The sequence below is a fragment of the Lutzomyia longipalpis genome, chromosome 3, assembly GCF_024334085.1.
Source record: "Lutzomyia longipalpis isolate SR_M1_2022 chromosome 3, ASM2433408v1".
NCBI lineage: Eukaryota > Metazoa > Arthropoda > Insecta > Diptera > Psychodidae > Lutzomyia > Lutzomyia longipalpis.
In genome coordinates, this window is record NC_074709.1 from 2,972,678 (window position 1) to 2,992,827 (window position 20,150).

The following is a 20,150-nucleotide window of genomic DNA, read 5'->3' on the forward strand; positions in this document are numbered from 1 at the left end:
TTGCTTTTGGAACTACATTTAGCGCGCCAAATTCAAAAGGAGTAAAAAACGCTCAAATAAAAAAACAAAATCCATCGATTTTATTTTATAAAATCTATATTTAATATTTGCACAATACTAAAAGGAGTCGGATAAATAGATAGGACTTGTCATGTCGATATGTTGTTCAGCAAGGTCGTCAGGATCTGAAAAATAAATCTCAATTAGCAGGTAAGAATTTCTTTAATTTTAAATTAATAAAAAAAAGATGTTTAAAGCGCGATCAATTGTCTGAAAAATGTTCCCAAATCTTTTTTCAGCTCTTTAAAAATTTTTAAAAATTAAAAGAAAAAAATAATAATTAAAACTGTCGAGAAAAAGTAACAAAAGCAAACAAGATTAAAAATAAAAGGAAAAAGATCAAAGAGAATGGTCGTTATGCACATATAAGTAATATTCTTTATGAATTAATTCCTCAATCAAGATCAAAAGTAATAATTCATGATTTTTGGGTCAGAAATGATTTAAAATGGAAGATACGACAGCACCTCTTAATTGGTTGAATTAAAATCGAAACTCTGTCCATTTCGCGGATTCGCGGTATCTCATGATCATCATGTGTCGTCGCCTTTCAATAATTTCGCTCGACTTTTTTTATTACTCATCGCGTTCGATTTATGCTTTTTCGGCACAAGCCAAGACAAGAGGAGAATAAAAGAAAACTCCCGTTTGGTGTTCACAGTCAATGAGTTGTGTAGCTTCCGTGGACCGTTATGGCATGTGGAGCATATTTTGGGCACCTCATAAGATTTTTTGGGAAGATCTCTTCATCAGACGGACGAAAGTGCGCAACGATGAAGGTTCTCCTCTTGGTGTGTTCTTTAATTTATTTTGCTGTTGTGATTGAGTGTGAAGAAGACGATGGGAAGTTAGTTGTGTGCCCTAGAAGTGGATGTATCCTGGGAACGATCCTACCTGGCCACCGGAGGCCGTATGAGGCATTTCTTGGGATTCCCTTTGCACAGCCTCCAATTGGGGCATTGCGATTCAGGAATCCTCAACCCCGAGCGTCATGGGCACCGGAAGTGTGGAATGGAACCTACTCCAGGAGTACGTGCATCCAGAAGATTTATGCTTCTAATGCACATTTTAGCTATGGGGACGAAGACTGCTTGTACATGAATATTTATCGGCCAATTAGAAAGAGTAAACGAAAGTCCCTGCCTGTGGTGGTTCTCATTACAGGCGGTGGATTTGCCATTGGAACAGCCAGCAATGAGGATTTCTCACCGGACTACATTATGAATAGGATTGACATTATGTTCATCATCCTGCAGCATCGCCTTGGGGCATTTGGCTACCTCTGCTCCGGGGATAGTGCATGCCCGGGGAATTTCGGCCTGAAGGATCAACAAATGGCACTGGAATGGGTTAGGGACAATATTGAGGCATTTGGTGGGAATTCCCAATCAATCACGCTCATGGGTCAAGGATCAGGAGCTGCTGCTGTGCAGATGCACATGATGAATAGGAAATCATCCCTCTTGTTCCATCGCGTAATCCTCCAGAGTGGCTCATTGGCCCATTGGGCACTCCTCAAGAATCCCAAAACACAGTTTAGGCGTCAGGCAAAGTATGTCGGTGTGAAAGGATACAAAAATCTAACAACAACCGAAATTGTGAGTAAACTGCGGAAAGTGGATGCTGGGGTGCTCAGAGAAAGCGCAGATAGATTCAAATTTTGGCACAATGATCATCTTGTGAACTACAGACCGTGCATTGAGCAAGAAGATTGGGAGGATGCCTTCCTCACAAAGAATCCCTACACAGCTTGGGCAAATGGAACGTACACACCTAAACCGATTTTGATAACTTTCACTCCCAATGATGGAACCTACAGAGCTCCCATCTTAACTAACACCACCCTCCTTGGGGAATTCAATGCAAACATGGAGAAGATCCTGCCGAAATTCCTGGAATTCCCATCGAAACTCGTCGATAAAGTTCTCAATTTCTACTTTGGAACCCAAGATCGTCATATTGATCAGGATAATGATTATATTTTCATAAATGTAACGACTTTTCCTCATCCTTTTACCATTCTTTTTTTGTTTTTTATAGATAAATTGACTTTTATTTAATTTTTTTGCAGATGGTAACTGATCGTTACTTCCATCAATCCTTGCACAACACAGTGGCGCAATTCAGGACGACTTTTAGCACCAAAAGAACCCCAATTTATCTCTACAAATTCAATTTTGAGAGTGAATACCGATACACAAAACGAACAACAGGGACAGATCGGAATTTCGGCACAGGATATCGGGATGATTTACTCTTCATGATCCGTATTCCAAGCATCTTCCCAACCATCGAGGTCAATTCCGTTGAGGCACGCATGAGTGATTTGTACGTTGGGGTCTTGGTGCATTTTGCAAATTACGGCAAAAAGAAAGTTTGGTTCACGCATGGAAAATGCACGGAAAAGGTGGAAGGATTCTGTGACTACCAGGAATTCCAGAGATTCTCCAATGGGAATACGAGTGAGGTGATTGTGAGAGCTTCAAATCGCTTTCGAGTGGCTGCTGCTGAGTTTTGGAATAAGATTGATCAAGGAATTTAATTTATTTAATTTAATTTATTGTTTTAAATCTATCCAATCTAGCCCTGATTTGATCGAATTTAATACAATCATAATTTTTTTAAATTCTTATTGAGGCTTGATCCTTGATCTACTGATTCGTTTTGTATTGTGCAGGATCAACGTTACAATGAGCTAATAAAATTATTTTTATAATAAAAAAAACGAGCGTTTTAACATTTTCAGCGACGTTTCGGTTTATTTATTCATTTTTAATAAATCGAATTAACTGATTTTGATCATTTTGGAATTTTCCAACAACACCTTTTATTAAAAAAAAAAAGAATTAAATAAATAAAACTACTCACCAAAAGCAGTGGTGAAGTTAACGTTATCGAGAAGTTTATCCAGCAATTCTTGGCTGACCTTCTCAGTAATGTTAACCGGAGCAAAATCAAGGAAACTCCTTTTCCGCCGACGTCTCTTGCGATTGTGATAGAGTGCCAGGTTCGAATGTGACTCCCTCAGGGGCATATTGTCTGGCCCAAATTCCAAACATCTCCCCCGGACGCAGAAACGTTTCTCCGTTTTTGAGCATTTTGTTCCAAATGGAAAGTAACCCTGTTCCCCATTAACCAGGTAGAACCTATGCCCGATGTACTCATCCTGACACGCCACCTTGCAACTGCGATCAGGATCTTCTATACTCGGTGAGATTTGCATGCCACTCCCGGATAATCCTCTACCTTTTGTTTTGTACCGTGAGCAGAGTTTACTGGAAAATTCATAGGTGGTTTGCATTTTTTCGCACGGCAGTACATCGGGTGAGCACAGCTGGATGCTCGTTACACCCGATGTGGCTGATGCAACAATTTGTATCCCCTTGGCCATGTCCATGCAGCTGAAGTAGCATCCGGACTTTACGTGCCACATCTCCCTCAAGGGGGAACTTTTGTACATCATCGATGGATGCTGATTGGCCGTCATGAGTTGTTTGTCGTTGTTCCTCATGCGCCAGTTGTTGTAGATTTGTGCTTTAATGAAGCTCGATTCCGGAGCTACTTCGCTGTTGTAGGATTCATTTGTATCCTCCTGATGACTCTCATTTTGTGTCGATGTCTCATCCTGGGGCTTTTCCTCAATTTGTGGGGAACTAGCATTTGATTGGGAATCATCTTCACGTATCTGACTCTGTGGGCAGTACGTTGGGTCTGTCTTGAAGAGATTACTTGTTGAATTATCACATGAAAATTTCTGGAAAGAAAATACAAAAAAAATTGATCAAAAACTGTTCAACATCTTTATGTTTAAATTCAGCATTACTTGACATCTTCCATTGATGCAGTAGAAGGGATCATCAAAGTCCGATTCGGCATTCCTGCACGTTGTTCCATCTGGGAAGATCCAATTCTTTGACTTTGGTACTCCGCTGCGGGTTTTGCAGAAGACCCTACATGAATCATCGGGATTCAAGGCAACTTGCTGCATTCCCATCCCCAGGATGTCGCTGTCAAACTCCTTGGCTCTTTCGCATATCTGATTTGAAAATTCCATAACCGTTGTACGTGGAATGTTGAAGCATTGCTTTGCTGTGCATGCTTCGTATCTTCTATTGAGATCCAGGCACTTCTTGCGATTTACCCGCATATCAAGGCAGGTCCTTGTGGAAACTTTTAGGCCTGTGCTGCCTTCCTTGAGTCGCCCTGATTCCCCGTACAGGCATCCAGATTCACATTCACTTGGCAAACTCCACTCACTCCACCCCGTTACAGATTTCCCGAATTCCTGTTTGTAGTGACTAAGCTTCTGCCCCTCAATAAAGTTTGCACTCTTCTCGGGGAAATGCTTTATCGATGGTCGATGGAAAGGTGCGTGGGAGGATTCAAGGAAGGCTGTTGCTTTGAGTTTGCATACCCCACTCTTGCACCACATTCCCTCGCCGCAATAGGTTCCTTCGAGAGCTGGATGAGATGTCCACGTGTACCTATCCCTCTGACAATGCAAATCCCGACAAATATCCGCCAAGGGTTGATTCCTCGATCGAACACTGTCCTTCCCGTACTTCAACATGCACTGCTGATCTGCATCGAAACGTTCCCCCGGAAGGATCCCTTCAGCATTGTGATCGAGACTATGGGCTGAATGTCCTCGATCAAAGAGACATTGTGCTTGAGAGGATTCCAGGAAGTTACTCAGGTATTCTCTGCTGCACTTTGACCAGGTAATCTTGCCACTTCCTAGTGTTGGTGACATGATGTACAAGGATGGATCGCAGTTGTTCTCTGAAGTATCATGACGCATGCCCAAACTAAAAAAAGAATAAAAATCATGATAATTTTATTGAATGGATCAAAAGGATCGTTAATTTTCTTACTTGTGCCCAATTTCATGAGCCACCACGAAGACACTCTCAAAATGTTTCCCTTCGTTGATTGTACAGCTTGAGGTGGGCGTACACATCCCCGCCACGGGAGCTAAACCAACAACTTGACTGCTAATCTTCCCATTTTTCCCAACGACGTAGAGATCAAGTCCCGTAAGGATCACCGCATGATCAAAATGCATAACATCCGTATCGGCGGCAGGATTGAATTTTCTCTGCCACATGCAGAAACTATTGAGGAAGACATCAATATCACTTGATCTGTGTAGATCCTTGGGGTCATTGTGGAGGATCTCCAAACGCTTCAGGACGAAATTAACTTGATAGCCCAACGATGGATGATGGTAGAGCAATTGAACACCATTTACCATTGCCAGGACGAATCTAATGAGATTCATTTCGGTATTTTTGGGATAATTCTTCGCCATGTGCCTGAAGAGATCGCGATCGACAAAAATTGCCGTTTCCACGTGTAAAACATTTGGGGGTGTCTTTTTCGCCGAGATGTACCTCCTGTACCTCCTGTGCCCGGCTGATTCCTCAAAATCCTCCCGAAGAAGTTCAACATCGAAGAAATTCTCATTTCTTTCCACTCTATTGCTTCTCGGCGCCTCTTGCGGCGTCCTCCTTGGGACAAGTAAATGAATCCCACTGCCAAATCTCTCAGGTAGGGGATGAATCACAAAGTCTTGATTGTTGTGCCTCACAACACCCCGGAGATTGTCATCGCATACATCGAGAGCACTCTGGGTGTTTGTGAAGAAGCATTCAGTCACATCATCGAGCATTTCATTGGAATCCTCAATGATGCTCGAATCGTTGGAGTAGCGATGAATGAAGACGAAATCATCATCCAGCAATTGCTGGGATTTCTCCAGGATAAATTCAACATTCTCCCCATCGTCATCTTCCCACTTTATCTTCACATTGCCATCCGTTGATCTTCTTCGACGATTTGTTCTTATCACATTTATTAATTTGTAATTTGAATCTGAAATGTTGTATATAGCAAAAAGCTCCCTTTAGTACATAAAATACATAATTTAAACTTGAAAAAATTTCCTCAATAAAAAAACTTTCTAAACTTGATTTTGAGATTAAAATTATAGGTAAAGTAGGTAAATAAATTTTCACATAGAACTGCACACAGTGCAGTGTGGAAAATTTAATCATTTCGCAAATTTCCTGAATAAACACTCCATCGTGAGCTACTTGATGACATAAATGCCATGCTTTTGAGAGCAGAGAGCATCAAATCTAATGTAGAGGCGTAACATAAATTTTATGCTTACATTAATAGCAAATTGTGTCGTGTAACTTTTATAATTTCGAGTTTTTTTTTAAAAACAATTTTGCGTGTGTGACGCAAAATATGATTACTAGCAAATTTATTGTGCGTGAGATTACTTATTCATTTCTAATTAGAGGATTTTTTACTACCAACACCTTGCTCCAAGACATTCATAATTGACACTTAAATAAATATTAGAAAAAAAACGGAAACATTTGAGGGCAAAAGTCAATCATAACGCGTCCAGTTATTAAAGTTGGTATACCACAACGTAGATGGGTCAGTCTATGCGTTGTAATTTAATTTGTGAGCAGAATTAGTAGGCAAAGTTGATTTTTTTATGAAATTCATCAATATGAAAGATTAAAATGCAAATATCTGAAGTTCTATTAGACCTACAGAAATTTCTTTACTAGTTTTGGAAAGGTATTAAAATAGGCTATAAATTGACATAAATTTCAATGATTTTCAAGGTCACCTCTAGAACAGAAAATGGAGGATTTTTGTTTCACAAAAAGAGTTTTTCGTATTTTTCGTCCTAAAGGAATGGTTCTAGAGGTTTCTGATGTTCTAGAAAGTTGTAGATAATTGCAAAACCTTTAATTTGATACCAAACTGAGTCAAATCGGACAAGCGGTTCAAGAGATATGGCTCTTAGAACTTTTCAAATTCAAGAATTTTTTAAATGATCATATCTTCTAAACGGCGACATAGATTTTCTTCATTTTCGGACTGGTGCAAGATTATTAGTCCTGCTACAACATATCAAAAATTCAAGGAAATCTATGATTGGGATTCGAAGATATTGCCCCGTAAAGTTAGGCAATTTTTGTTTTTGTTTTTAGCGTCTCTTGCGGCCATTTTTGGAACTTGAAATATTCTAGACAGTTGTAGGGCTTTTCAATACCTTTCATTTGATACTAAGATGGTCAAAATCGGTCAAGCCGTTCTCGAGTTATATCGAAAAAACACTTTTTGCTTTAGGCCGCCATATTTGCTAAACGGCTTGACCGATTTTCAAGTATGAATTATCGATGAAAACGTCTCACTGAGCACTAAAACATACTAAAATTTCAGATTTCTAGCTATAAGGGGACTGGTTGATGGTATTTCAAAATGGCGGACGGCGGCCATCTTGGATTTTGAAAATGCGAAAAAATGAAATTTTACACCCACATTTCTATAGAAAACTTCAAACCTGAAGTCTCTATCTGTTACCGTTCTCGAGTAATAAGGCAAAGTTTGGCGCACCGGCCGGCCGGCAGGCCGGCCGGCCGGATCAAAAATTTTCCACCACTATTTTCGTAATGTGGGAAGTCTAAAATGTGCTCATACCAAGTTTGAGTCCGATCTGAGGTGGTCGGTTTTTCCGACGATTACAATACTTGGTATGCCACGATTGTGGTATACCAACTAATTGCGTCACAAAAATTAAGAAAATTTGTAACGGGAAAAATAGTGAGAGCTTTTTATTGAAACTTTCACGGTGAGGTCGTGCGCCAGAGATAGCCATCACGCCGCCCCGGAGTGGTGTATGTGGCTTTTCCATTGAAACTGTATCAGATAAATGCTGGGAAATTTTTTGAACAATTTACACAGATGAGATTGAAGAGTGTTGGAGCGAGTCAATAGCCTCGCATTGGCAATTTAGCTCGAGATTTGACTCGTCGTATTTTACTATGTTATGTACGTACATAGTACCCATTGATGGTGAGGAAAAAATGACACATTTGACACGCGCTATGGAGCAATTTGGTGATGGTTTTTGTTCCAAGAGAGGAGACACTGACCACGATCATTTCAAAAAAAGAAAAACGATCTCATGCACGTGAAATTCTCCACATTATACATATGTTGCTTGAAATGAAAAGGGAGATCAATGAAACTTATGTGAGCGAGCATAGTTCAAATTGTTTTGTATGTAAGCAAGGTGTTCTTGAACTCTCCGCGACAGTTTTGCGAGGAATAATCTGGGAAAATTTATTCACGGGGAGACCATTTAACTGCCCTGAAAATTGTATACTTCCGGCGACAAAGATATACAACATGAGAGTGAAGCGGAAACATTTAAAATGTGCATGCTTGGAAAAGACATGGTGAACAAAGGGAATAATTTTTGAGAGCTTTTGTTGGACTTGTCTTCTTTTGCCCATCTCTTTTGGTTTTCGCGCTGTAGCGAGACCCTCGACTTGAGGTAGCATATAAGAGAAGAGATAAGCACACAACTTATTGCATTTAGGATGAATTTTGATGGGACTTTTATCGCTATTCACGTCTTACTAATGAAGTCTAAGGACGTGAGAACTGCAACTAGAATTAATTTCAACTTCTCTGCCAGAGCAGAAGAATCAAAGAATCACGGGGCATGGAGGCATGGAAAACAAGTTCAAGGTTTAGTTAAGTCAGGTGTGGAAAAGTGACTTTCTTCCATGCATGACAACCCCCTTTTTTCGCGCTAAAATCAATCACGTTTTGATTTGTTGAGGAAATTCAATGATCTTTGAATGTACCAAAAAGTCAGTGGAATGTGACTCCGCAAGAATCTCTTTTTGCATTGTATGGTGATGAGATTTCAGTCATACACTCTCTGTGAATGGGGGTCAATCAATTCTTGCAGCAGGCTGAGTCAAATAGCAATTTATATGGGTTTACTCATTTATGCATCAATGATTGGCAAAGAACTAGCATGTCTCGTAACTCACCACGTTGTTTATCACTGTGTCCAAATAGGAGGAATCGTTCATGAGTATCCAGAAATTCGTGGAGATTCTCTTCATTGAGCTGAAAAGAAAAGAAATTATAAATTGATTATAAAATCACCTAAAAAATAAATAATTCAACAATTCTTCTTGTTGCTCTCTGATTGATTCACTTTTTCTACTTTTCCGCGTTTTCCACTGAATATTTATGTGAGAGACTGAAAATATAATTACTCCAAAAGATACTTTCTCTGTGCGTGCACTTTATGCTAAATAAAATGCACGCAATTCAAAGAACAAAGAATATTTTTCTTATATAAATTTATCGTGCCTTCCTACGTGATCATTGAAATCTTTCTCAAAAGGAGCACGCATGAAAATTCAGAGAAATACGAAGCATGCATTTTCGGACATTTTAACGATATATATTACCACCTCATGCAAGAATATTTCATCAGATGATATTTCATCGCACTTTTAATTCAATTCGCCACGTCTCCTCTAATTTATATAACCACCTTTATCTGCATTCATTAAAGCGCGCGCAACTTTGTGGATTTTTGTGCTCTTTTATATTTCTTCAGCTTCATGAGAAAAGAATTAATAAGGAAGTGTCTTAAATCTCTGTAAAACCCGTAAAAGTAAAAGAAAAAAAAACAATTGAAGCTAAAGAGTAATACAGAAAAAAATTTAAATTTCGAAGAAAGTGAAAATTCCCATAAATAATCAAAATTTTCTGTATGTCTCTGTGAGGGAGATTCTCCACTTTCTGTTAATTGTTTGAGAAACAAAACGCGATGCAGAAATACCTTCATGCTGGGTGTATTTGCAACATAACTGCCGAAATTCAACACTGCATTAATTAGGGAGGGGATTAGCAATATTAAAGAGTCTTTTGAGAGACTTTGTATTTTTTTTCTTTTCGCTCTAAAAAACCCCTCGCGCCCATCACTGTGGAGAAATTTCTTTGCATGAAAATTGTTGGATTACAAAGCTGTAATGTTGGGGAGTACTTTTGCGGCATAAAAAATATGCTGTGTTGATGGTTTTGCGAGCAAGAATGAAAACAGACGGACGCATGAATGAAAAGGTCAAATTTGACTTGAATGGGGGAAGATATAAAAATTTCAATTTCAATTGAAGAAACGGTAAGAAATCTCAAGGTATTTAATTCTCCTCTTTTTTTTTCACCATCAAACACGCTTTGGCTTTCCCATCTTCTCCACCACCGTTACACATCACGAGAGTCACCATCATCAATTTCTCAGCATATTGAAAATGAAATTGAATGCGAGATTCTTCTATATTGCCGTGTTGTTTTTTTTTTCTTTTTCAACACGGAAAGAACAAGGGATCTTTTGAACTTTTTTTTTCCTCAGCTTCGCGCATGTAGTGCGTGATTTCAGCAAGAAAATCATGAGTGGAACAAACAGAGGAAATATGGGGTAAAGAAAATTAGCAACTTTGGGAAGCAATTTGTAGAAAAATCTCATATATTAAATGCGTGTGAAAATCAATTCGGTATCGATAGTTTTATAAATGGGTATGTGTAGTAAAAAAAACACGCATTCCCTGGTGAGCCTTCATTTTGACCTCATCGCCTCTGAGCCACCCACTGTTGCGTGTGATTTAAATCGCGACAATTTTGTAATTCATCAGTTTCACTATTTATACTAATTGCCCGGGAGATTTCTTCATTCACCCAGATTTTTTTTTCAATTTAAGAAAAAAAGAAAAGAACAAATACATTTAGAAATAAAGGAAATAAGATTGCTTATTAATTTAAAGATTTTTTTTTAATTTTAAAGAATCTTTTGGTGTAGGGGCAGGGATCATAAAAGTTTACTTAAAATTTTATTTAGAGATCAAATAAAAATATTTACAGTGTAAAAATTGCATTGAAATTTTTAAAAATAATTTTTTTAAATGTTATTGAAATCGCCAAAAGTTAAATGTTCGAAAGGAAATGCCAAAAATAGTATACGCGTCTAACGTTAGAGAAGAAATGCCAAAAATGAAAAAGTAAGGTTAACAAAATGTCAAACGTTAGAAAGGAAACGTCATCAAAGAACCTGACGGGAATATATATTTGTAGAAAAATAGGGGAACGTGGCCCAATTGACGTGACTTTCCCCAGAAATGTCAAACGTTAGAAAAGAAATGTCAAATGTTAGAGATAAAGTAAACTGTTAGAATCAACATCAAATGTTGGAATAAATTTCAAACGGCACAAGATAAATTGTCATAAACTCTACTAAGCTGCTAATTTAAATGCAATATATGTTAATATGATTTAATTATGACAATTTTCATAAACTTCTAACTCTTAAATAGTTAAATAGTTCTTAACTCTTAAAAAAATAGTTAATAATTAATATCATGCGCTAAATATTCAGAATGTTGAATCAAGAGCTACATATTTCCCAACATAATCATCACTGCTACATTATACATTGTTGGCAAATAAAATTTACAGCTAAAAAGCTTATGAGGAAATTAGCAAAAAAAATGGTGAAGAGAAGCTATTTTTGCCACGATACAGTTTCTGCAATAAAACCGCAATGAAAATGATCTTCTTCCTCAAAGATTGCAAAGAGAAAATGAAGCCCTTTTATTTTCAGGGCAAATTTCTCTCCAACTCACGCAAATGGTACATAAATAGATGTTTGTGTAAATATCTCAAAATAATCTCACCTTTTGTCCTCTATAATTTACACTGCAATTCCGTGTGACTTGAAAGTGATTTCCATGAATAAGATCAACGAGATACAATGCAGCAAATAGAAGAAGTAACATATTTCTTCCTTTCCTCTTTGCTGCCATATACAAGAAATTTCCACAAATAACCAATTAATTCGCACACTATTCCGAGACATTTACATGTTTGTTTAAATCGCCAAAAAGTCTCTTTTTTTTATCCAGATGAATTTATGTGGGGATTCTCTTTGTGTTCTCACAGTGAGGGTCTTCCGATGGGCAAAACGCACACACAATTCAAGGGTATTTTCTTCACACTGAATTTTCCTTGATAACTAACGCGCGCGGCTATATAAATACAAATCACAGGGACTCGTCGAGGTTGAATGTTGATTTGCAGATGGAACAACAATTGGCGTCCATTCTTCGCATCAAGTGGATGAAGACTGGATTTGAGAGAGAGAGCAATTTGGTGTTGTTCTTTTGCCCATGTAAGAAGAAAATCAACCACTGTAGAGAGCCACCGTTATACAGCTTCATGCGCCAATCTTTGCCACACTCACTGTAAGATGAAGACGCGATGCCGGAGGAATCTGCATGCTGTTGCACTCAAACTTGCACTCAGGAGTAAGATCAATAAATTTACCTTTTGGAGGTCACTCAATGCAAAATTATTTAACACAGAATCCCATGCCACATAGCATGGACAAGAGAGGTATGTGCAACAATTTTACGCAGTGAAATCAACACTGAAAGTGGATGAATTGCTTTCGGGGCAAATAAAGCGTTTTTTAGCCAATTTCAAACACAATAGAACTTATAGGGGATGTGTCGAAATGCCCCGTGATTTGTGCGCAGAAATGCCCCAAAATAGCAGGAAGTCTCCCTGCACAGGTGAAATATTTTCCTTTCAACACTTTTTCTCTCTTTGCCAATTTTCTTGCCACTATATAAAAAATACTTTAAAAAAACTCACGAATCACCCGGGCAATCCATCCAGAGAGAAAGACAGATCTCCGCGGCACGCCAAGTACTCTGGATGGGGTCTTGGTAACGATGTGATGTGGATGGCAACTCGGCGAATACTAAAAATGTTGCAGAGCGCGGCACAAGAATAGCGAACAGAATGAATTTCACGCCACAGAGTTGTAATTTTCGAAAGTGTGGGTGGATTTGTGGGGCTCCATTAATGGCCATTAAGTGCTGTTGTACTTGCCCGTACAGCTAGGTGAGTTTCCCACTAAACTCTTCATGTGCAATCCTTCCCTGGTGAATGATTAGAAATCAAAGGGGTAGCTCTCTTTCTCTCCACAAAGTGATCTTGGGAATAAATTAAAGAATAAAAATCGTTATATATCTTTTGCGAAATGTACTGAAACGTTGAGATATTTCATCAAGAAAAAAAAACATTTCAAGCGGATCTTTAAATTTATATGAAACTACCTATCACTTTACATCATCAACGAGGAATTTATTAATTCGTTAATAAATTAGAGGTGTAATTAACATAATTAGAGAATAAAGTTATGTAGAGCATTATTGAATATTTTAATAAAAGTGCAACAAAGTGAATGAGAGTACCTATTCTTGTTATAAAAGTTAACAATCTTACAAACATTAAATGCAACATAAGTATATAGTAGGTAATTGCATCCAACCAATTAAAGGTTTATTCCTTAACACTACTTATAGGTGAACAATATTAAATCTTGTTTTCTTCTTCAGAAATTAATGACTGTGAACTTGACTCTAAATGTTATTACTTATGCATTTAATGTTTAAGATTTTTATCTGAGACGGGATCACAAAGAAATAATTTTTTTTGTTGTAGTTTGAAAGTTTTTAAAAGATTTTGATAATTGCCTTAAAAACAATTTATTTGTCATGGGTAAAAAAATAAGTCAAAAGATTTTGTTTTCCAGAAATACTTTAGAAAGGACTCCATCTAATTGCGACTCAAAAAAAGACTACTTGCGACGCAATCGTCTATTCAGACTCAGCTTTTGTAGACTCAATCTTTGCCTAATGGTGACTCAATTTTTAATTTATCTGTACTACAAAATACCTAATGTAGCCACGAGTTTTAACTTAAGGGCACATTAAAAAAAAATAAGACAGTGAATATTTTAATCAAAAGGAATCTTACTATAAAATTTTCTATTTTTTTTAAATTATGTTTTAAGCCAAATTTTCCATGGAAATTTTTACAGAGTTTAGAATTCCCTACAAAAGCCAATTTTTAACCGTTTTTCATAAAATATTGTGAATAGATCAAAAAACTAATTTTCTTTTTCAAATTCCTTTAATCTTTAAGAAAAAAAGAAGGATTTTTTGCTATTTTAATGCTTCTGAAAGTGCAATAAAATTTTCAACCATCTAAATAATTGAGCAAAAGCGGGTTAGTAATTAAATTAAAATTATATTCCGTCTCCCATTCAATTTCAATACCTTTGCAATGAAATCTTTTAAAAATATGCCTTTCGTGCAGCTACACTACGAAACTCCATTGCCGTTCAATTCTTTCAATTTAAATCACCAAAAGTGTATCATCTGTGGGGAAAACAATGATATTGGAAGATGGGAATCGCAACTCAATTGCAAATTGTTCGAAAGTCTTTCTTGCAGAAGAGCTGCGCGGGTATATTTATAATTTTGTGAGAGTGTGAAATGTATTTCCATTCCTTGATCTTCTTGCTGATTTTCGTGGCTTATATTTTGTTGCTGTCTAGGCGGAAGATGAGAGTGCCAGAGGGAAGGAAATTTGTCAGACCTCTCACCGCATGTGTCTGAATTTTCATCATCTCCCCGTAGCAAAATATGTGCAAATAGATTTTTCGTGCACCAGAGCGTATCACCAATTCATAATTGGCTCGCTTTTTTCACTTTTGGTCTGCAGCACAACTTGATGGTGCGTTTGTTACGTGTGTTTGAATGAGCATTAGTTTGTGAGCACCAACAAAAGTTGTTAGATGAACTCATACGGTGGACAATTGCCGCCCATAAAGTGGGCTTTTTGCATACAAACATGCTCATCAAAGGGGCTCTGGGCCATAACCAGATCACTTTATCATTTTGGTGGGAAGCTATTTTCACTCGTTGGTGGGTGCACTGTTGCAGGTATAAAACTTTTACTCTCATTCGTGGTCAGCCTTTGCGGATAACTGAAATGGAAATTGCATCAATTTGAGTTTATGCTCACACACAATGCTCATAGTGGGTCAATTATGTTGCTATGTGCAGTAAAAATTAAATAATTTCTCAGTTTATATTGCCCCTTATCAGTTCACTCAACTTTCCACCCACGCGTTTTTTCCCGCCATTTCATTTTCTGTTTACACAGCATTTTGCGAGCATTTTGTCTCCCACACATTAAGGCTAAAGTCCTCTTAAAAAAAAACCTTAGCATTATGCTTGACTTAATTAATTGGACGTTATACAATAAAATCATCAACATCTTCACCACAGATTTACAATCCACAGCATTAAAAGCTCATAATTTTTGCACGTAAAAAAAAAGGAGAAACTCACGGCGACTTCCGCGCCAAAAATTCTATAATGCCAGGTGAAAAAAAAGACCCAGAAATTCAAGAATTGTTTTGGGCTCATTGTTCTCTTCACGCGCTGTGAAAAATTGAATTTTTAATTGTGATCTCCGCTTCCCCAATTTTAATTGTCTACTTTATGCCTTGACCATGATACTACATTCAACAATATGTCGTTTGCGAATGCTTTATCCGCTCATTTACATATTTTCTCCCTTTGCTTTGTGTTGTATCTTCTAATCCATCTAATAATGGCGCTAATTCGCGTCCACGGCGTCCACTAATGGACTTTGATTCGTTGGGAAAGACGTTACTTTTGATAATTTCAAAATTTAAAAATAAAATATTTGTCGGTTGAGTGTTTCCAATTTTCTGACATAAAAAATAATAATTTTCCATTTTGTACACTATTTTTCCTTTTTTCCAGCTTTTGTGTGAATTTTTGGAGTTTTTCCGCTGATTTTCTTTGCGAAAAATGCGATTTTTTGCATTTTTGAGAAAAACAATTTTCAGTGTAAGCGAGACAACAATAGTATCTACTATTTATTGGGTTGTCCCATAAAGATTCGGAGTTTTTCTCAAAACAATTTTTTCCTTGTAAATATTAGACAGTCCAATATTAACCTCTTTGGTTATTTTTGTGAAAAAATAGTGACAAACGGTTTTTCTTTGTAATTTCCCTTCCTGGCCATTTGGATATACTTCCGGTGATTTTCCCAATACTATAGAGAATGGTAAGCAAGGAAATTCATCGAAATTTTCCGTAATTTTCACGAGAAAAGCTGTAAAATAGGAATCGGCTATTTTTGAGGTTATTATTTATGCTTTTGCCTTGTCATTCAGGCTCGTCGATATGATTCCCGGACAACAATATTCTCCCCCGAGGGGCGCCTCTATCAAGTGGAGTATGCCATGGAGGCTATCTCGCACGCCGGTACGTGCCTTGGGATTCTCGCAGAGGATGGAATTCTCCTGGCAGCGGAGAGACGCAATACAAACAAACTCCTGGACGGAGCAATTTTCTCGGAGAAGATCTACAAATTGAATGATGACATGGTGTGCTCAGTGGCGGGAATCACTTCCGATGCGAATGTCCTGACGAATGAGTTGCGTGTGATTGCCCAACGGTATCAGCTGAACTACGGAGCAGCGATGCCGTGTGAGCAGCTCGTGTCCTACCTGTGTGACATCAAGCAGGCGTACACGCAGTACGGCGGCAAGCGCCCCTTTGGCGTTTCCATCCTCTACATGGGCTGGGATAAGCACTACGGGTATCAGCTGTACCAGTCAGATCCCAGTGGGAATTATAGCGGCTGGCGAGCGACGTGCATTGGCAACAATTCCGGAGCTGCTGTGTCGGCGCTCAAGCAGGAATTGAAGGAGAACAACATCTCCCTGAGTGAGGCACAAGATCTCGCCGTGAAAGTGCTCAGCAAGAGCTTGGACATGACAAAGCTCACGTCGGAGAAAGTTGAGATGGCCACACTGACCAGGGAGAATGATAAGACCGTCATAAAGATCCTCTCGAATGCCGAGGTGGATGCCCTGATTGCAAATTACGAGAAGATTGAGGCGGAACTTGAGGCAGCTAAGAAGGAAAAGCTGGCCCAGAAGTAATTCTTTATTTTTTTTTGTATCTTAACCGGAAATCTAATAAAAATTCTCAGAAAATGAAGATTTTAATTTTTCCTCGAATTTTCCGTTTTCCTGAGTTATTTTTGAGGTTATGTTCTCCAATGATGGACAACCCAATTTTGCATCAAAAAGTAAACAAATAAATGATGACATATTTTTCATTCAGCAATTTTGTACATTTTCCACGGTAAATTGTGACTAAAAGTTTAATTAAAACTCATTTAAAGATACTGTGATGCCTTCTGCTGAGTCTAGTAATAAATTTCTGTTAATTAAAATAAAATTTCAGGTAAAAAATTAAGTTTATTTGATACAACAACTCTTCTGAAAACTAATCAATCAAAATTAATTTTTTAGGTGCTAAAATTATTGGAATGCATTGAAAAATTAAGTGAATTTGAACAGAAAGATGCTGTACACTTCATCCTCTATCGTATATCCCGGATACGAAGATCCAAAGTCAAGGAGAGTCTTGATTTTTGGGGGAAGTTAACATCCGGACATTTTGGGAGAAGAAGAAAATTACTCGGGAAGAAGGATTGGACCAAAGACAGGCAGCTTCTGAGACTGAAAAGACCGGAGAATGTATCTGGACTGGTGTCTTACTGGTTTTTCAGGAAAACTTTCGAGGATTTCCAGCGAAATTCTCGAGTTTTCAGGAAGTTCCTTCATTTGAATTCTTGGGATCTTCTTCACAGATCAATCTGCGGGGATTTTACAAGAAGAATCTTTGAGAATCCTTTGCTGGACATTAGCTTAAACGACGAAGATGATGAAGAAGTTGGTGAATTGGAATATTTAATGCATGACAGCGATTCTCCGCCGCAATTGGCTGTGAAAACAGCGAAAAGGAAGACAAAGAAGATCCCCAAGAGAGCCAAAGTACCCAAAAAGGAGGTTTTCCCGTGCTTTCATTGCCCCAAAAGCTACAAGAGGAGACAGAATGTTGTAGATCACTACGCAGCAAAGCATCGAGGCTTCTGCCCAGATTGTGGGGATGAAATTGGTTTGAATGCCCAAGGGAAGGTCCACCACAATCGCTCAAAGCACCTCGAAGAGTATCCATTTGTCTGCGAGATTTGCGGTGAATCCATGTCCAGGAATCAGCAGTATCAGAATCACATTGCAGTTCATTCGAGGAAATCCCTCATGCCCGTTAAACCACCCTCACCTAAAAAGCCAAAGGTTGAGAAGCCCCCAAAGATAAATCGCTATGCCATTGTCCTTCCGGATGGAGTAATTTGCCCAGTTTGTGGTTTAAAATTTCGCAATCCTAGTCTCCTCAATGCACACAGAGCACGGCATCATGCTAAAAGTACGTTTCAGTGCGAAATATGCTCGGAAGTCTTTAAATTCCGCACAAGTTATACGCGGCACAAGCGTATCCACACTGTCCAGGAGAAGAAGTTCACCTGCGAAACTTGTGGCCTAAAGTACATGACAAATTCAGCGTTGAAGGATCATCTAAAGCTCACGCACGAACGCGTGGTATTTCATGTGAGGTGTGTGGGAAGACCTTTGCTATTCAGCGATTCTTAAGACGTCACATGAAGATGCATTCAAATGAGCGTCCCTTTGCCTGTGATCTGTGTCCATTAACCTTCAAGATTAGACATCATCTCGATAGGCATCGGAAAACAGTTCATCGTGATATTCTCTTTGGCGGTGGTGGTGGTGGGAAGAAACTCCCGGAGAAAGTTACGGAAATAGCAAAGATTGATGAAATTGTCGATAAAAATGCAATTGAATCCACCAAGGAAGCCTTCAAGGATCTCCCAGTGGCAACAGAATCGACTCTTCTCCAAATGATCTCTGATCAAATTCCTCCGGAAGTCATCCCATTGGCAAATTCAGAGCCAGTTCAGCCGCAATGCTGTTCCGGGGAATTCCCACTGCCAGCAGAGATGATTCAATCATATCAGGATAACTACACCACCTACCCAGAGAGCTATAGCATCCCCCAGGAGACATATCTACCCGCACCGGATTACAGTATCAATCCTCAGGAGATTTTGGAGATCCCACCGGGACTTCCTCCGGAAAATATGGATACACAACTTCTGGATCCCTCATTTATTCCCCAATATCCCTACAATATGTGGGACAATCAGTTTGATTGCCAAAATACCATGAATCAGCAGGCAATACCACAAAATCCACAAGCAACGTACAACATTGGCAGTATTCTGAGCAATTTGGAGTTAATGGAGAACAATGCAACATTCGATCCTGGCTATGATTTCTTCGAATCCACGCCACAGCAGCAATTCTACGGCAATGGAACGAGTTGTCCGGACACAGAGATCCTCCAGTGGCAGCAGAAGATTGATCAGTATGACTTCAACAGTCAGAATCACACGCTAACCGACATCTCAAATACATTCCTGCGCGAAGAGCAGCGGCAGAGTAGCAATTTGAGTTCCTACGTTAATAACTTTGGCACTGGGATGGGAGGTGAGGAGCAGCAGGTGTTCAATGCTAACAATGTGAATGTTATGCTACCATCCCTGGCAGACTATTTGCAGAATCATTTAAATCCATTCAACACTAGCCACGAGGATGTAGAGCAGCAATAAATAAAGGATTTGCTAATTCTTTTAATTTCTTAGTTTTTTGCATTTTTGACCCTTGACCCATGTTTTTTGTCCACTATGACCCGGCAACGGCTAGCCGAGGTCTTATTATTAGATATTCTGCCCTTAACCCATTCAGGTCCATTGGGTCATACGCTGACCCAAAGACTCGAATTTAAAAATGTTTTAATTTGTATTAGGTAGTTATTTTATGAATATTGAGTCCAAATTAGTACAAGACTATGTCTTTACAGTCCCTGATCATTTTATGACCATAAAAGGATATCCCCAAGGATTCACAGGATCAGGAAAGAAGAAAAACCGTAAATTATTGAGTTGGGTTTTTTTGCCAAAAATGTCTTATTTGAGCTCAAAGGAAACCCCAAAAATTATTTTTAGTTCAATCAGCTCGCTAGATTGATCGCGGACCTTAAAGAGTTAATTTAATTGAGAAAAGAAAATTCTTTTAAGCATTTAATTTTTTTATTAAAGGAAAAATCCCAAAATGTCTTTCAAATTATTTAATTAATATTTTTTTTAATCAAGCATTTACTCCCAAAAAATATCTTCAGTTTAACCCGTTTAACCCTTTGATGACCCGACTTTGAGCCGATGGCTTATGTGTCGTGGTCTTCCAAAAATTTCTTTAGATTTGTACACAGAAGCTATGCTACTCAGAGGCAGCTATATCTATCTTTGCATTTATATATATACTTATGCCTTTTATTACGATGGATTTTTATAATGGACACTAAACAAGTATGTTGCGG

The 20,150-nt window shown here is 38.3% G+C and overlaps 7 protein-coding genes across 12 annotated transcripts in view; 6 read left to right on the forward strand and 1 right to left on the reverse strand.

Moving 5' to 3' along the window:
• LOC129794093 (GPI mannosyltransferase 3) overlaps positions 1 to 20,150 on the forward strand; it is a 1,193,052-nt gene that overhangs the window by 803,464 nt on the left and 369,438 nt on the right. The window lies entirely within an intron of this gene.
• Positions 1 to 20,150, forward strand: part of LOC129794120 (cytoplasmic tRNA 2-thiolation protein 1) — a 1,132,104-nt gene that overhangs the window by 742,516 nt on the left and 369,438 nt on the right. The gene's annotated exons all lie outside the window — the stretch shown is intronic.
• Positions 1 to 20,150, forward strand: part of LOC129794129 (plasma membrane ascorbate-dependent reductase CYBRD1) — a 1,128,201-nt gene that overhangs the window by 738,613 nt on the left and 369,438 nt on the right. The gene's annotated exons all lie outside the window — the stretch shown is intronic.
• LOC129794176 (cuticle protein 8-like) overlaps positions 1 to 20,150 on the forward strand; it is a 500,748-nt gene that overhangs the window by 111,160 nt on the left and 369,438 nt on the right. The window lies entirely within an intron of this gene.
• LOC129794064 (A disintegrin and metalloproteinase with thrombospondin motifs adt-1) lies at positions 58 to 12,717 on the reverse strand. The gene is made up of 6 exons (XM_055834652.1): positions 11,628 to 12,717; positions 8,937 to 9,015; positions 4,935 to 5,934; positions 3,884 to 4,868; positions 2,929 to 3,814; positions 58 to 185 (listed from the first exon to the last, which is right to left on the reverse strand). The coding sequence occupies exons 1-6, from the start codon at positions 11,754 to 11,756 to the stop codon at positions 118 to 120; spliced, it is 3,147 nt and encodes a 1,048-aa protein (XP_055690627.1). The 5' UTR covers positions 11,757 to 12,717; the 3' UTR covers positions 58 to 117.
• Positions 15,785 to 16,847, forward strand: LOC129794141 (proteasome subunit alpha type-4). The gene is made up of 2 exons (XM_055834777.1): positions 15,785 to 15,906; positions 16,016 to 16,847. The coding sequence occupies exons 1-2, from the start codon at positions 15,904 to 15,906 to the stop codon at positions 16,787 to 16,789; spliced, it is 777 nt and encodes a 258-aa protein (XP_055690752.1). The 5' UTR covers positions 15,785 to 15,903; the 3' UTR covers positions 16,790 to 16,847.
• Positions 16,932 to 19,408, forward strand: LOC129794112 (zinc finger protein 517-like). 2 transcript variants are annotated; one of them, XM_055834741.1, is made up of 2 exons: positions 16,932 to 17,096; positions 17,165 to 19,408. In XM_055834741.1, the coding sequence occupies exon 2, from the start codon at positions 18,355 to 18,357 to the stop codon at positions 19,381 to 19,383; it is 1,029 nt and encodes a 342-aa protein (XP_055690716.1). In that variant the 5' UTR covers positions 16,932 to 17,096; positions 17,165 to 18,354; the 3' UTR covers positions 19,384 to 19,408. The 2 variants fall into 2 exon arrangements, with proteins under 2 accessions (XP_055690716.1, XP_055690715.1); XM_055834740.1 differs by having other exon boundaries at positions 17,165 to 19,133.

Excerpts from the sequence above, each read along its gene's own strand:
- LOC129794064 (XM_055834652.1), bottom strand. The coding sequence starts at position 11,756 with ATGGCAGCAAAGAGGAAAGGAAGAAATATGTTACTTCTTCTATTTGCT. Across the intron at positions 9,016-11,627 it reads TAAATTATAGAGGACAAAAG|CTCAATGAAGAGAATCTCCA; the intron begins GTGAGATTATTT and ends TTTTCTTTTCAG. Across the intron at positions 4,869-4,934 it reads GCTCATGAAATTGGGCACAA|TTTGGGCATGCGTCATGATA; the intron begins GTAAGAAAATTA and ends TTCTTTTTTTAG.
- LOC129794112 (XM_055834740.1), top strand. The coding sequence starts at position 17,043 with ATGCCTTCTGCTGAGTCTAGTAATAAATTTCTGTTAATTAAAATAAAA. Across the intron at positions 17,097-17,164 it reads TAATTAAAATAAAATTTCAG|GTGCTAAAATTATTGGAATG; the intron begins GTAAAAAATTAA and ends TTAATTTTTTAG.